At 44.6% G+C, this 17987-nt stretch overlaps 1 protein-coding gene across 3 annotated transcripts in view; it reads right to left on the bottom strand.

Moving 5' to 3' along the window:
• Positions 1-2230: 2230 nt before the first annotated feature.
• The window catches only part of EXOG (exo/endonuclease G), a 32339-nt gene continuing 16582 nt past the window's right edge, over positions 2231-17987 (bottom strand). For 2 of the 3 annotated variants that reach the window (XM_055414622.2, XM_088831728.1), the window contains exon 6: positions 2231-17472. In XM_055414622.2, coding sequence (XP_055270597.1) covers positions 17011-17472 — 462 coding nt within the window. In that variant the 3' untranslated portion in view covers positions 2231-17010. The remainder of the gene's footprint in view (positions 17473-17987) is intronic. The other variant, XR_016036167.1, reaches the window with a different exon arrangement.

Here is a 17987-nt window from a genome sequence, read left to right on the forward strand (position 1 = left end):
GTGGGTATTCTGTCTGGGTGATCTATACAGTGTTGAAAGTTGGGTACTGACATTTCTTACCATTATTTTCTTTCTTCATGTTTTCCCTTTCACAAGTGTTCATATTTCCTTTATATGCTGAGATGCTCCAGTGTTGGATACATACATATTTACGTAGGATATAATATATGTATGTTGGTTACATGTATAATCTCTGCATGAATTAGTCCCTTTATGGTTATATGATAAGCTTCATTTCTTTGAGAGGTTTAAGTCTTCTTTGCCTTATAATAGTGAGGCAAGTATCATTTGCATGGCATATCTTTTTTTCCAGTTATTCAATTTTATCCTAGATATGGCTTTAAAATTTACACAAATCTCCTGTACAGAGTATATAATTGATTTTTGTGAATCCATTCAGCCACCCTAAGGATTATTTAAACTGAAGTACATGTCATTTATAATATCACATTAGTCTCAACTGTACACAATTTTAGTATCTTTATACATTGTGCCCCACTTACTTATTACAAAATAATGGTTATATTTCCGTGTTGTATAATATATCCATGTCTGTTTCTCTTTTTTTAAAGCTTTTTATTGAAGGATAATTGCTTTACAGAATTTTGTTGCTTTCTGTCAAACCTCAACATGAATCAGCCATAGATATACACACATCCCCTCCCTCTTGAACCTCTCTCCCATCTCCCACCCCATCCCACCCCTCTAGATTGATACAGAGCCCCTGTTTGAGTTTCCTGCGCCAGACAGCAAATTCCCGTTGGCTATCTGTTTTACATGTGGTGATGTAAGTCCCCATGTTACTCTCTCCATACAGCTCACCCTCTCCTCCCCTCTCCCCATGTCCCCAAGTCCATTCTCTATGTCTGTTTCTCCACTGCTGCCCTGTGAATAAATTCTTCAGTACCGTTTTTTTAGATTCCATATAGATGCATTAGACTATGATGTTTATCTTTCTCTTTGACTCACTTCACTCTGTGTAATAGGTTCTAAGTTCATCCACCTCATCAGAACTGACTCAGATATGTGTCTTTTTATGGATGAGTAATATCCCATTATGTGCGTGTTCCACAGCTTCTTTATCCACTCATCTGTCGATGGACGTCTAGGTTGCTTTCATGTTCTAGCTACTGTAAATAGTGCTGCAATGAGCATTGGGGTACATGTGTCTTTTTCAACGCTGGTTTCTTCAGGGTATATGCCTAGGAGTGGGGTTGCTGGGTCATATGGTGGTTTTATTCTTTGTTTTTAAAGGAGTCTCCATACTGTCTTCCATAGTGACGGTAATATAAGTAAATATCAATTTACATTCCCACCAACAGTGTAAAGTGTTCCCTTTTCTCCACACCCTCTCCAGCATTTATTGTTTATAGACTTTTTGATGATGGCCATTCTGACCGGTGTGAGGTGACATCTATTGTAGTTTTGATTTGCAGTTCTCTAATAATGAGAGATGTTGAGCATCTTTTCGTGTGCTTGTTAGCCATCTGTATGTCTTCTTTGGAGAAATGTCTGTTTAGGTCTTTTTCCCACTCTTTGATTGGGTTGTTTTCTGGCATTGAGTTGTATGAGCTGCTTGTATATTTTGGAAATTAATCCTTTGTCAGTTATTCCATTTGCTATTATTTTCTCCCATTCTGAGGGTAGTCTTTTCACCTTGCTCATAGTTTCCTCTGCTGTGCAAAAGCTTTTAAGTTTAATTAGGTCCCACTTGTTTCCTTTTGTTTTTATTTCTGTTATTTTATTTCTGATCTTCTATAGAGAGGATCTTGCTTTGACTTATGTCATTGAGTGTTCTGCCTATGTTTTCCTCTACGAATTTTATAGTTTCTGGTCCTACATTTAGGTCTTTAATCCATTTTTAGTTTATCTCTGTGTATGGTGTTATTCATGCTTTTCTATATATATACACATACACACACACATATATATCGGTCTTAAGGGAAATCAACCCTGAATACTCATTAGAAGGACTGATGCTAAAGCTGAAACTCCAGTATTTTGGGCATCTGACGGGAACAGCCAACTCATTCGAAAAGTCCGTGATGCTGAGAAAGATTGAGGGCAGAAGGAGAAGAGAGCATCAGAGGACGAGATGGCCAGACGGAATTACTGATGCAATGGACATGAACTTGGGCAAACTTCAGGAGATGGTGAGGGACAGGGAGGGCTGGTGTGCTGCAGTCCACAGGGTCACGGAGTCGGACACACCTGCGGGACTGAATAACATCAGCATACATGTCTATCCGGTCTCTGTATACCCAACTCTATCTGTCTACCCCTCTTTATATCCATCTCGGGCAAGCGTTGTATAGATGTATCTACTGTAACTACTATCCGCTGCAGTTAATACTTTAAGCTGTGTATCTGTCTCTGTATACATCTATCCATATGCAGAGATACTCCTCTGTCTTTTTATATGTATCAGTAACTACATACATAGCTAGCTATGTATCCTCCTCTGTATCTATAACTATCTTTCCAGCTATGTATTACCCAGCTATTCAGGTATCTCTTTGTCTGTGTAACTATATCTGTGTATGTTTTGATTCCTACCACTTAGATTACCCCCGAGGCCCACACTTCCCTTAGGTAACTCTAAGTGTGTTTCCTGGGTCTGGGAGTAGGTTGCTGTTTGATAAAGCAGATCATTTGTATTCATGTTGGATTCTGTCTCGAAGCTGTGCCATGTATCCTTAGTCTTCCTGTGAATGCGTGGGTCAGTGTGATCTCCTGCAGTTCATCAGTGTTGCTACCACTGGGAGACTTCCCTCTCATCTTTGAGCTGAGTAGTATCCACTGCATATGTATACCCAGTCCTCACTGTCGACCATGCACGTGTCCAAGGACTTTTTCGTAGGTTTCACGCCTTGCTTCTTGTAAACAGCCGAGCGTGGAACGTTGGGGTGCACGTGCCATTTGGAAGAATGGTTTTCTCCAGGTACAGCCCCAGAAATGTATTTCAGTATCTCCTGGTTGCTGTGTTTTCAGCTTTGAAAGGAAGCTGCTTATTGCTTTTTTTGAGTGACTTTTAGCCATCTACCTTCCCTATATGAAAAAAAATGACAGCTCCGTTTTCTCCGTCCCCCTCGACCGTGTATTTCTCATAGACTGCCTGTTGACCAGTGCTCGACGATACCTCACTATGCCTTTGGGTTCCCATTTCTTTAAGAGATGATGATGTTGAAAAAAATATCAGGGGTGTTTTTTTGTTTTGCTTTTTAGTGTGAACATATTATGCTCTTGGTGGAAAACAGCTTCTAAAATTTGGCCCCATTCTTCCTGCATTTTGTTTTACAAAACTCAGGCTGTTATCCAGCTCTGGGAGCACGTAGAACTCCTCAGGCCTTTGCCCAGGAGATGCCCTGAGGCACAGGCTTTCCAACTGTAGTTCCCAAACATGGCCACAAGGAGGCGACATTTCTTGCTGCCTCCTCCTGGGATCCCGGGCACGCTGAGCCCCAGTCAAAGCTGGGATCCCGGGAGGTAGAGGGCAGAGAGAGAGAAACCACAGAGGGCCAAGGGTTGACAGTCATTATCTCTTCAACATGACCCTTCACCGCCCCCCCACCACACACACATTCCAGGTCCTGCCAAAGGGCTCAGCTGAAGTGGTCATGGGAGGATGAGGAGGTGACTGGAAAGTAGGCGGCCAGAATTGGTACTCCTAGCGACAGGGAACGTGGAGACAGGGTGCCGTCCCAAAGCCCTTCCAGCCCAGAGTGTGCACCGTATGTTAAGGACCACAGGCCTAGTGGTGGAGGCATGGAGGGCCCCTAGGATCCCCACATTGTCCCATGCAGAGGGGGCCAGGACCGCGAGATCCAAGGGAGGGCTCCTTGGCATACACCTCCTGCCCAGCTGACTCACCACTGCACTGTCTGCCCTTGAGACGCACGCCTGCTCGGGCCCCGGGATGGACCACCGCCCCAGCTCAACCTGTCTGATGAGGGCTGCAGAGTAGACGGTTGTATTCATTTCCTGATGTTCACGGCCTGTTTATTGGTGACTGGAGCAGTCTTTTGTACCATTGTGCTTACTTGAGGGGCACAGCCACTGGACTCGCTTCTGCATGTCCACCAGCCTATGTTTCTGAACATCTGCTTCCCTGGGAGACTAGTCCATTTGTATTTATTTGAGATTCCACCTAGAAGCAGTTGTGACTTCCGTGGGTCCCTGTGATCCTCTGCAGATTCATCCACTCCTGACCTGATGTCTTTCTTCTCTCTTTGCTGAGTCACAGCCCTTCGCGCACCTGAAGCATTGCTCGAGTCCATTCACGTGTGTGATGGACATTTTTGCATTCCGCCCCTTGGTTACCGTCAGTGGGCGGCTCAAGCCACGTTGGGGTGCACGTGTCTGTAGGAAGGATGGTTTTCTCTGGATGTAGTCCCCAGAAGGGATTCCAGGACCCTGTGGTTAGCTGTCTTTTGAGTTTTGAGATGATGCAGTGTACTGTTTTCGAGTGGCTTTTCGCCGTCTGCATTCCATCTACTTGGAAACAGGGATTCCCTCTCGCCCTTCCCCGCTCAACCCCTTACCGTTTCGAGACTGCCTGTTGACCAGTGCTAGAGGAGACCTCACTGCAGTTTTGGTTTCCATTTCTCCAAGGGGTAGTGATGCTGACAAATCTCCAGCGATTTTTTTTTTCCTGCTGATTTTTAAGTGTGAGGAAATTTTCCCTCTTGATGGCATTAGGCTTGTGCAGTTCAGCCCTGTCGTTCTTCTTTTTGTCTTAGCAACCTCAGGTGGTTTATCTAGGGCCTGCATCATTTAGAACCCCACAGGCCTTGGCCCAGGAGATCCCCTGAGGCCATGGCTTTCCAACACTGGTTCCCAAAGATGGCGAAATTTCTGATGCCTCCTCCTGGGTAGCGGGGCCCGCTGAGCCCCAGGCAAAGCCGGGATCCTGAGTGAAGCAGAGTGCAGAGAGAGGCAGAACACAGAGGCCAAGGGTTGAGAGTCGTCGTCTCTTCGCCGATACCCTTCATCCCCGACACATGCCAGGTCCTGCCAGAGGACTCGGCTGAAGCGGTCATGGGAGGATGGTGAGGTGACTGGAAAGCAGGTGGCTAGAACTGGCACGCCCAGCACCAGGAGGTGTAGACAGGGTGGCGTCCCAAAGCCCTTCCAGTTTATTAATATAAATTAATAGATATGTATTTAGTAGATAGATATAAACATATAGATTGACAGATATATAGATAGCTGGGTGTGTGTATATAAACACGGCAGATACAGAGCGGAGATGGCTGGAAACAAAGACAGCTGGACAGAAAGATATAGATAAAAATACAGGGAGGAGATGGCAACCCACTCCAGCATTCTTGCCAGGGCAATCCCAAGGACAGAGGAGCCTGGCGGGCTATACAATCCACAGGGTCGCAGAAGAGTCAGACACAGAAACTAAACAACAACACAGATACACAGATCTGTGGATAGCTGGGGAGACTGACAGATACAAATACAGAAAAACTGATAGCTGAATATAGAGATACAGACATAGATGGATCTGTAAGTATCTATATAGAAAGATACAGAGATAAATAGCTGGACAGTTGGAGACATAGGTGGATAGAAAGATTATACAGATATAAATACAGATGTATAGATAAATCTATAGACAGCGACAGACATACAGATATAAACATCAGTCAGTTCAGTTCAGTCGCTCAGTCGTGTCCGACTCTCTGCAACCCCATGAATCACAGCACACCAGGCCTCCCTGTCCATCACCAACTCCCGGAGTTCACGCAAACTCACGTCCATCGACTCGGTGATGCCATCCAGCCATCTCATTCTCTGTCATCCCCTTCTCCTCCTGCCCCCAATTCTTCCCAGCATCAGAGACTTTTCCAGTGAGTCAGCGGATAGATAACTTAGTAGGTAGGGATTAACACACACACAGTGTCATATATATACTGTACATATTATACATAACTACAATAATATACATGAATGCATGTATATATGACAGCATGGACAATGAACCAGGCATTACTGGATGGGACAGGAACTTCTACTCAACACTGTCCTAAGCCACATGGGAGTACAGTCTAAAAAAGAGACACGCGTACACATAACTGAGTCAAGCTGTTTCCACGCAAAGAAACACAACAATGTAAATGAACTGTCCTTCAGCAGAAAAAAATAATTACACATTAGTATGTAATTAGTAATTAGTATTACTTAACCAGAAAAGAGGGAAATCATGCTTTTGCAGCAACTTAGACGATTTCCAAGCAAATCATACTGTTGTTGAAGCCTAGCATCCATTCACTCATATGGAATGGAAAGGGGAAGACAAGACTATCGGGTGACGCACAAGAGAGCAGCTTTTACTGCTCTGCCAGGCAAAGGGGGCCACAGCGGGCTCATGTCCTCAAAACCATGTGATCCACACTGGAGCAGGTCGGGAGTTTATACTGTCCAAGGAGCAGGCATGAACAGCTCACAGACAAGTCTCGGATTAGTTAGCATCCAACCATCTCCTCCTCTGTCGTCCCCTTCTCCTCCTGCCCTCAATTGTTCCCAGCATCAGGATCTTTTCAAATGAGTCAGCTCTTCACATCAGGTGGCCAAAGAATTGGAGTTTCAGCTTCAACATCAGTCCTTCCAATGAACAGCCAGGACTGATCTCCTTTAGAATGGACTGGTTGGATCTCCTTGCAGTCCAAGGGACTCTCAAGAGTCTTCTCCAACACCACAGTTCAAAAGCATCAGTTCTTCTGTGCTCAGCTTTCTTTATAGTCCAACTCTCACATCCATACAGGACTACTGGAAAAACCATAGTCTTGACTAGATGGACCTTGGTTGGCAAAGTAATGTCTCTGCTTTTTAATATGCTGTCTAGGTTGGTCATAACTTTCCTTCCAAGGAGCAAGTGTCTTTTAATTTCATGGCTGCAATCACCATCTGCAGTGATTTTGGAGCCCAAAAAAATAAAGTCAGCCACTGTTTCCACGATTTCCCCATTTATTTGCCATGAAGTGATGGTACTGGATGCCATGATCTTAGTTTTCTGAATGTTGAGCTTTAAGCCAACTTTTTCACTCTCCTTTTTCACTTTCATCAAGAGGCTCTTTAGTTCTTCTTCACTTTCTGCCATAAGGATGGTGTCATCTGCATATCTGAGGTTACTGATATTTCTCCTGGCTATCTTGATTTCAGCTTGTGCTTCCTCCAGCCCAGCGTTCCTCATGATGTACTCTGCATAGAAGTTAAATAAGCAGGGTGACAATATACAGCCTTGACGTACACCTTTTCCTATTTGGAACCAGTCTATTGTTCCATGTCCAGTTCTAACTGTTGTTTCCTGACCTGCATACAGGTTTCTCAAGAGGCAGGTCAGGTGGTCTGGTATTCCCATCTCTTCAGAATTTTCCAGTTTATTGTGATCCACACAGTCAAAGGCTTTGGCATAGTCAATAAAGCAGAAATAGATGTTTTTCTGGAACTCTCTTGCTTTTTCGATGATCCAGCGGATGTTGGCAATTTGATTTCTGGTTCCTCTGCCTTTTCTAAAACCAGCTTGAATATCTGGAAGTTCACGGTTCACATATTGCTGAAGCCTGGCTTGGAGAATTCACTAATCACTGAGGAAGGCTTTCTTATCTCTCCTGGCTATTCTTTGGAACTCTGCATTCAAACGGGTAATCTTTCCTTTTCTCCTTTGCTTTTCACTTCTCTTCTTTTCAGCCATTTGTAAGGCCTCCTCAGACAGCCATTTTGCTTTTTTGCATTTCTTTTTCCTGGGGATCGTCTTGATTCTTGTCTCCTGTACAATGTCACGAAGTTCCGATCATAGTTCATCAGGCACTCTATCAGATCTAGTCCCTTAAATCTATTTCTTACTTCCACTGTATATCATAAGGGATTTGCTTTAGGTTATACCTGAATGGTCGAGTGGTTTTCCCCACTTTCTTCAATTTCAGTCTGAATTTGGCAATAAGGAGTTCATGATCTGAGCCACAGTCAGCTCCCAGTCTTGTTTTTGCTGACTGTATAGAGCTTCTCCATCTTTGGCTGCAAAGAATATAATCAATTTGATTTCAGTGTTGGCCATCTAGTGATGTCCATGTGTAGAGTTTTCCCTTGTGTTGTTGGAAGAGGGGAATAATCCTGCCTAATTTAGGGAATGGACACAGACTTGGAAATAATCTCGATTTCCAAGCTCAGCATCAATATTTTGTGTTAAGAAAATATTACCTCTTTTAAACTGCTTTGCCATAGCACCTAGACAAACATTTGGAAAGTATTGGATGTATTACAATGAAGATCACTGCAGACAGTGACTGCAGCCATGAAACTAAAAGATGTTTGCTCCTTGGAAGGTAAGCTGTGTCAAACCTAGATAGCATACTAAAAAAGCAGAGACATCACTTTGCTGACAAAGGTCGATATAGTCAAAGCTACGATTTTTCCAGTAGTCAGGTACGCTATGAGAGTTAGACCATAAAGAAGGCTGAGTACCGAAGAACTGATGCTTTCGAATTGTGGGGCTGAAGAAGACTCTTGGGAGTCCCTTGAAATGCAAGGCGATCAAACCAGTCAATCCTACAAGAAATCAACCCTGAGTATTCATTGGAAGGACTGATGGGCCAATAATTTTGCCCACCTGATGCGCAGAGCTGACTCACTGGAAAAGACCCTGATGCTGGCAAAGGTTGAAGGCAAAAGGAGAAGAGGTCAACAGAAAACTAGATGGTTAGAGACTATCACTGATTCAACGGACATGAATTTGCGCAAACTCCAAGAGATGGTGAAAGACAAGGAGTCTGGCATGCTGCAGTTGATGGGGTCACCAAGATTCGGACATGACTGAGCGACTGGATGATGACAACAATACAATGAAGATAATGGTTACGATACACCTTTGCAGTGTTTTTCAAAAGAGCCCTCCTATTTTAGTTGTCAGACAAGAAAGTAGTTTTTGAAGTGTTCCCTTTTTACCTACACTTAGTAACCAAGTGGCCTTTTCCCAGGAGGCTATAGCTTGAGCTGGGGCTTCTCAGGCGGCGCAGCAGTAAAGAATCTGCCTGCTAATGCAGGAGCTGCAGGTTCGAAGATCTCCTAGAGAAGGAAATGGCAACCCACCGCAGTATTCTTGCCTGGAAAATTCCATGGACAGAGGAGCCTGGCAGGCTACCATCCACAGGGTCCCAAAGAGAGTGACACAGCTGAGGGACAGCACAGCACACACGGCAGCCTGAGCTGTCTCGTTTGCTATTACTGTTTTTAAACTAGGAGAAAGGTTTCATGATTTTAAGACTTTGAGACCATAAGGTTGTATTTGGCAGTGGGTATACTGTTTTGAAAATGGCTGACGATATCCTTAAGTCTGATAAAGTTTCTAGGAGTATAGAAACGTGTCTGATAATGGCCACCTAGTTCCCATTTTGGATGTCTGAACCTCAGTTAGCTTAATTTTTTAATGTAAATTTTTTAATGGCTAAAGCAGATGTACAACGCATGTTTAAGAGGCCACAAACAGGCCTTTTTCATCAGCCCAAAGCTCAAATCCAATCCTGTGCAAGCCAGAATGTTTTCCCCATACCTCAACATGTGAAAATGTCTTTCACCATGCTCCCCATTCAATTGCAGATGTTTCCATAAACGCCACTGGTAAATCAATACATTTCTCCAACGCTGCCAGGGTGGCTCAACTGCCTGCTCTGGGTCTATCTATGTCCCTTGGCCTCTTTTTTTTTTTTTCCTAGTTCTGTAATCAGATTATCACAAACAAGCTCAGAGCTGTGCTACTGGGGAAATGCTTTGTAGGCTATACGGTTTATCAGCTGTACTTAACTGTCACACAGGCACTGCACACATGCTTCTGGTAATACACACAAAACAAGCACGGAGACCTCATGAGCAGCTATACTTTGTGGCATCTACACTAGAGATTTTTTTTTCATCCTGAATATCAGGGTCAGAAGTAAAACAGTAACTTTCCATTTTGATAGGGAGACAGACATTTGGTAAACAGTGCGGCTGAGTGAGCTGGATGGTTCTTATGGGCTGGTCCAGATGTTTAGGTCGGCTGTTTTTCCACTGCTAGTATCTTTTCACCTTGGTGTAGGTGTCATTTGGGGTCAGCAGTCTTTTCTACAGTCAAGTGCAGTTTCCTTCTTAAATGGGAAGTACAAACTCAAAAGTCAGCTTCCTTCATTTTTGTTGTACATATGCTAGTTAAGAGTACCTGATCAGGGTCCTGTAACTTGGCTTAGTCCTTTCAATCGTGTCTTTTCCAGCGCGCTAATATCCCTTAGTTGTGGGTCACACGGTATCTGATCTTCATCCAAAGAGAGAGAACTGTGACTGGCTTTGGAAACAAGCTTAAAACACTCTTTTACTAGTTCAAATAAACTATACTAATATAGCAATAAAGAGCCATTTTGGACATAGATAATAAATACCAAGCCTCAGTAAATACAGAACTGCAATATCAACACATGTATACAACTGAAATATAATTTTTCTCTCTAGATTATCTTCATTTTTACTAAACCCAGACTAATTAAGGCTGACTTGTTCAAAGTAAGTTTGGTTTTAATAAACTTGGCCTGATTACTTATATAAATCTAATTGCTTATATAGGCTTTTATTTATGGCTATAAAATAAATGTGGCTTGTGATATCTTAGTCCCCTGACCAGGGATTGAACCCATGCTTTCTGCATTGGAAGCACACAGTTTTAACCACTGGACCACCAGGTAAGTCCCTAGGCTCTTTAAAATTGGTTGCACTGGAACTTTTCAGTAGGAATCTCACATTGAACTTCTGAAGGCCTCTCAAGGCCAGGAAGGCCATGCCAGTGGCTTGCCTTCAGATTCTGCCTGTGATATCTACAGACTGAGCACACTTGTCTTTTTTCCAGGTCCCCAAAATCTCTAGATTCCTACACATGACAAGGGAGTCTTTTTCATTCACCTGATAAGGTTGCTCAGAACCTTAAAGAGTTCCTCCAATTTCTGGAGGAATTAGATAAGAGACAAAACCAAAATATTTTAATTTTACCCGTAGGTGTAAATTACTATATTGTTGAAAATCACAAGTAGCTTGAGAAAAGGAGCTTTTCTGTATCTGAAAAACAAAGATTAGTAGCCAGAAGTATGTCAGACAAGTCGTAAAAATCACAATCACATTGAGCAGTTCACTTAACCTCATATAGTCAATCTTTGTTCTGTTTGAGATCAGTTTTCCCATTAGTTTTGTTGACCTTGCCTGATGACTGAGGACGCTGACGGTGATAATTTCAAAAAGTTTGTGACATTAATGACTGTATAATCTGTCCTGTGAAGTGAGTGTGTTGGTCACTGGAACTTGCAGAAACGATACTGTGAAACAGTTTCTAACCTCCTCCTTTTCACTGTGACAGGATCATCCCTGCAGGATGGAAAGCTACAATCCATCAGATGAAGATGAGGTTTGTCGGGGAGCCAGGAAAAGCCAAGTGGCCCTCCTGGATTTCCCACAGCTCTGATTTTTTAATTTACAGCTATTGTTTATTAATTTTAAATTCCCTGCCTTAGGAGTAAACCATTTCTGTGCTATAAGGAGATCTTAACAACATAGAAAACTCTTTTCTTGAAGTACCTTTTCCACAATGCTTTTTATCACTTTCTAGATTCGTGTTAATTCTTCCCTTATTTTTTCCATCCAGAAACCAACACCAACTTGCAGGACAAAATTATCATCATATTTTTCCCTCAACAAAAATATCTCCAGTCCTTTTACCTTCTTTTGCTGGTAATGCGTCTCATGCATGCTTTACACACCAAAATGGTCCCCTTCCCATTTTAGTAGCTTTAATATCATAATTTTCAACCCCTAAAAAAGCCCTTGCTCTCTAGTGAGAACAAGTGAAAGTGAAGTCACTTAGTCGTGTCCGACTCTTTGTGACCCCGTGGACTGTAGCCCGCCAGCCTCCTCCGTCCATGAGATTCTCCAGGCAGGAATACTGGAGTGGGTTGCCATTTCCTTCTCCACTAGTGAGAACAAAGAAGAAAGCAATTGTGAACTATCTGTCATACTGGCATCAGCAAACTTAAGAACATATTCTGTAACCTCTAAAAACAAACATTTTTTCAAACTACAATTTATTTTCTCAAAGACAAGACAGGAGTCTAATGAGCACACTATCCTGAGTTTCCCTCTTGCAAAAGTAGATAATTGCAGTTTCATTTGTAAACTCTTTTCTTTAAGCCAATTAAATACAACTCATGTACAAATTAACTTCAGCAACATTATTCAGACAGAGATCTCATTTTTTAAAAATCATTTTGTATTTCTTGACTCAGTCACTGCACTTAAATTTATCAGTTCACGAATAACAGTCACAATAGTCAAATTTGCACATTTGATTCTAAAAGGATCACTTGTTCTTCCCTCCTTTTCTCCCTGCTTTGACTTGAAGTTCTACCAGTTAAACTCAAGGATGAAGTTCCAGGCAAAGTGGGCTGTGTTTGTACTTCAAGGACATGGCAAGAGTTTACTTCAGGTTTTCTGCTAAGAATATTTTTGTTCTCTCAGGGTCAGTGTTCTGAAAAAAAGTATTTGTATCAAGCCAGTTTTCTCTAATTGTACATGCAAAAAGGATCAATTTTGGAATTTCAAAAGTTTCAACCAGTTTTCTCCACCTAAAGAATACTGTCCAACTCTGTGCGACCCCATAGACGGCAGCCCACCAGGCTCCGCAATCCCTGGGATTCTCCAGTCAAGAACACTGGAGTGGGCTGCCATTTGTGACCACATGGTGTTAGTTATCTTTTCCTTATTTGCAGGTTTATAGATTGGCCAGTCTGCCTGAACTTTTCCTAGGAGGCTGTCAGATGGAATCAAAATGAAGACGCGCTTGCTGTGTTGTGTCACACCATATCCAGAGAAAACCAAACTGTGAAACGATACACACACCCCAGTGTTCCATTCAGCACTGTTTACAACAGCCAAGACACAGAAACAGCCTAAATGTCCATCAGCAGAGAAAGGGATAAAGAAGATGCGGCATATATATACAACAGAATACTGCTCAGTCATAAAAAAGTACAAAATAATGCCATCAGCAGCAACATGGATGCAACCAGAGATTATACTAAATAAAATAAATCAGAATGAGAAAACAAACACCATATCATTTGTATGTGGAATCTAAAATACAACACAAAAAAAGCCTATCTATGAGACAGAAACAGACTCATGGACACGGAGAACAGACCTGTGGTTGGCAGCGGGGAGGAGGCCAGGGTTAGCAGATGTAAGCTATTATATACAGAATGGATAAACAACGTCCTACCGCACAGCACAGAGAACTATATTAAATATCTATGATGAACTATAATAGATATAAAATATATATTTGTAACTGAGTTACTCAGCTGTATAACACAAATTAATGCAACGCTGTAAATCAACTATGCTTCAATTAAAAAAGACAAAGTCCTGTGTCTACAACTTATTTAATACAATTTTAAATGGTTCAAGAAACAAATGCAAACAAGACACAGTATCGAGGGAGAGGACATTCACTGTACTTGCACATCCTCTGAAGGCTTGAAATTAACTCAAATGCATTACGTCACAGTGATCCCTAAAGGTGCTGTGGTCTCAGGGCGGTCCGGTCCTTGGCCAAACTGTCAAGTTCAGGAACATGAAAAAGAAGCCCATCCAACCACAACCAAGCTTCCAATCTCCCCTGCTCCAAATTATACAGAGTGCAGTGCCTCTGGTCAGCCCTCTGACCTAAGGGTTGGTCCCTAGAGGTGGGGGCCTATGCTATCCCGTGATAGGTCGTCTCCATGACAACAGCCAGACCAGCAGGCCGGATGGAGAGGCTGGAGACAGGCAAGAGCGGGAGTTCCACAGCCAATATGAGGCCACCCCTCACCAGCTCCACCAGAACAAGGAGGAGACTGAGGGCCCATAAAGGGGAAGGGCAGACAAGGTGGACGTGGCAGTGAGCAGGCAACACCACAGCAGGCACTGGGTCGGGACAGGCTGCTGATGGGAAATTCGAGAAGCGTCATGCTGACGCCAGGGACAGACGTAGGCTCAGGAGGATGAGGTCAGGAGCACGTGGGATGCTCACGGTCCCTCCTAGAGCAGGGCTGCAGGCTGAGCGCGGCCCCTAGGAAGCCACTCCCTCAAATTCAGCCTGCCTCTCCTGCCGGGCTCCAGTCGAAGTCCTGAAGGACGGACGGAGGTTTTCAGTTTGGAGACCGAGGCCCGAGGCCAGAAGCGCTGGCAGGTATTTAAGGGGCTTGCACGCCCATCCTGCCTTGGCCACTTGTGTAAGGTCCCCCTTGTCACACACGATACTGGAGAAACAGTCTCAGTCCACAGACCAAAGAGCCTGAAGCCTCGAAATAAAGATGTCACTGTGAGTGGAGAGAGATTAGGGAGTCCCTCACCCCCGCGGGCTCATCAGCAGAGACCCCAGCCTGGTCCTTCTCCCCCGGCAGCACCAGGGGCTCCCTGGGTGTATCGGGGCGGAAGGCAGAGTCCCAGGTACAGGAGCCCAAAACCTCACAGGGCCGAGGCGGGCTGGATGGTGATCAACTCAGGGCAGTCGGTGAGGTGGATACGCCTGGCCTAGGGCTCTGCTGCATCTGAGCTCCAGTTTTCAGACGTCCCACTGGGGAGGCAGAAGTGGTCTGATTCAGAGGAAAGTCCTGAGCTCTATGTAGTGTTTACATTTCAAAGTTTGTCTTGGAGGGACTCTTAATGGAAGTGTGGAGACGACAAATCAGGCATCACTTGTGGTATACCAACACAACTTTTACATATAATAATGAGGATTGGGAAACAGCACATTTTATATATATATATATATATATATATATTTAGTATGAGTAGCTATCTCTATTTTCCACAACCAGGTAGCATTTTCTAACACGTTTTCTAATTAGAAAATTTCTAACATTTTCTAATTATGTTCTAACACGTAAAAACGTGTTAGAACCACGGATCTAAAAATCAAGATTCTCTACCATCCAGGTGAAGACACAGGAGTGAGAATGGCATGGGAATAACCCCATGTCTGATGGAAATTCCCGTGCGAGGACAGCACAGTGACGGGCCCAGGGGACATCGTATGGGGGATCACCCCTGAAGACAGGCAGCAGGACCTCTCCCCCAGAGCTGTCCTTGGGCTCCTGGAGAAACACCCAGATCCTATCACCTCTCCGATAAGGAAAGAAAGTAACAAGATTTTTTTTGGTTTCACAGTGACATTTTGGCTCTTTCTCCCTGAGAAGAAAAAGACAGGCACAAGCCAATGGGGAAGAGTGTGATGAGAGAGGCCAGTATTGATCAGGCTGCGGCATTCTGACCCCACCAACTTCTTTCTCTTTTACCCAAATAAAGCAGAACAAGATCTACCATTACCACCTTACCTTTATCTATTCCTTTAACATAATTTTTTAATTTTTGGCTGTGCTGAGTCTTTGCTGCGGTGAGAGGGGGCTGCTCCTCATTGCCGTGTGCAGGCGCCTCTCCTTGCTGAGCACAGGCTCTAGGCGCTCAGGCTTGCGCTGTGGTGCGCACGGGCCTAGCTGCTCCGTGGCATGTGGGATCTTCCAAGACCAGGGACTGAACTCATGTCCCCTGCACCGGCAGGCAGATCCTTAACCACTCGACCACCAGGGAAATCCCTCGTGCCTTTAATTAACGTCTTGGCATTTCTGCTAGAGATAAACACATCAACACCATGAAAACTGTTCTGGTGACACCACTTGGAAAGACAGTCAGACAAGTGCCTGTGTGCTATTTTAAGATATTTTACTGCCTACGCTTATTACAGCCCATGAAAGGCTCCCACGGAAATCCCAAACTAGAGGCCTGGCTCAGAAACACAGCCACTGCTTCCCCCAGAGCCAGCTGTCTTTGGGTCTTTGGCCCAACCACCTGCCCTCTGCCATCCACATAGACAAGCAAGCACAAAGGTGAGCAGGTCACAGGTTGGTGACTCTGCGGGCACACACCCTTCTTAGGTTCCTCAATCTCTGAAACAAAAGGCCCATCTGGAAAGCAAACACATGGATTTGGCACAGCCAGTCACTAGAAGAACTGCATTTCTGAAGACACGTAGGGACTTTGATAAACCCCAGAAAGCACTGACCTCTCACCTTCAACCACTGTGACTGTTTCTTCCCAAAGAACTAAGAAGGGTTCAAGTCAGAGGACATTCAAGTCTCTCTGGCTGGATGGCAGACAAGAAACTAGACCCTCTTACCAAGCGGGCCCCAGGGTCACAGACACCCATGGAAGTACATTCTTCTAAGTCAAAAGCCTCTGTGTCAGAGAAGACTTTAACATACCCCATGTTGGGTGCCTCTTTCCTCGTGGATTACTTCTTTGGGAAGATGAACTTTGGGCAAAACACTTAAGCTCTCTAAGTCTCAGCTTCCTCATGGGTAAAATGAGGACAGTGCCATTTCCCTCACAGGGTAGCTGTAGGATAGTACACGGAAGGCACTAAGCTTTGTATACACGACCCACTAAGGGAGCAGAAAACAGTGGTGCTGGGGGCTTCGACATGACAGAAGAGTAGAAACAGCGGGCCCATGAGAGGAGCAACAAGAAAGAAATATACAATGCACGTGGTCAGGATAATGCACAGAGGTGTTAGACCAACTCACATCTTAGTTAACGAAAACATATAGATAATACTGGGCTCCAAGAAGGCTGAACAGATACAAAGACCCTGTGCGACCTGGAGACAGAAAATGTAACACCTCCACATCCAATACCTCCGAAGGGACACACCCAGCAGACACAGCCCTCCTGTTAACCTGACGCAAGACCAGCCCGTGATCTGCAGGTGTTAAGTTTCCTTATATAATCACTTCCCATGTCAAATACTATGCCAACTGACATCTTCCACCTTTTGGGGAGAAATTTGGTCTGAAATTTAGGATTCCACCATTTTAAAAACAGAGTTGCTAAAACACAGTATCCCGAAGAGGCCACGCCCGCTTCCTCACAGACTGCGTCATGCTTCTGAGGCGGGAACTACGAGGGCTTTTCCTCCAGGACGCCTGACCGCTCCTGAGCGCGCAATGCTTCCAATCTCTTCTTGTAGCGAGTCATGAAGTACTCGTCGGGCTCGATGCCCGCGTTCCGAAGATTTTCCATGACCTTTTCCAGTCTGACCACCGATCGTGCCCCGTCCACCTTTCTTGCGCTCAGGTACAGGGTGAACTCCCGAAAGTCCAGGAGCTTACAAGTGTCCACCGAGCAGATGTTCCTGACGTCACTAGTTCTATCCAGATGAGGGAAGAACACCAGTCCCGACAGCTTCTCCAGGTCCTGCAGGCTCACCTGGAACTCACTCAACTGGGGCTGGAAGCCGATGGCCTTGTTGGGCACCACGAAGGCCCCGAGGGCCAGGGGCTCAGCAGACCCCGCGCTTCTGCGTGCCAGGATCACCTTGTACAGGTGGGAGGGCACTGCCACGTTGTCCTCACCGATCACCTAGGGACAAAGCAGCCGTATCAGCGATGCTAATGCACACTGCGCGTGCGTGCTGAGTCGCTCAGTCAATTCCACTCTTTGCCACCCCACGGACTGCAGTCTACCCGGCTCCTCCATCCATGGGATTCTCCAGGCAAGAATACTGGAGTGGGTTGCCATGCCCTCCTCCCAACCCAGGTCTCCCACACTGAGGTGGATTCTTTACCATCTGAGCCACCAGGGAAGCAAGTCCCAAATATTTCCTGAAAAGACTTCCAGATGCAATTCCAAAAATGCACTTAACAAGCTACTCCACCCCATCCCAATGGATCTAAATTCAACTGCCAAAGGTAATAATAAACCAAGACAGATTCTCAGAGAAGATGAGCATGTAACAGGTAGATTCTGATCATTTTTAAAGTAAGGTCACCCCAAAGACCAGGGCTCCCATTCTCTGCTCTCTTTGTAGGACAGAGGAATGCCAGGAGTGCATCCTGGGTGTTTCAATGGATAAGAAAAGCCGTTGCCTTCTCTTT

Source organism: Moschus berezovskii, chromosome 24 (assembly GCF_049115385.1).
Source record: "Moschus berezovskii isolate FMDL1 chromosome 24, NW_MosBer_1.0, whole genome shotgun sequence".
Lineage (NCBI taxonomy): Eukaryota > Metazoa > Chordata > Mammalia > Artiodactyla > Moschidae > Moschus > Moschus berezovskii.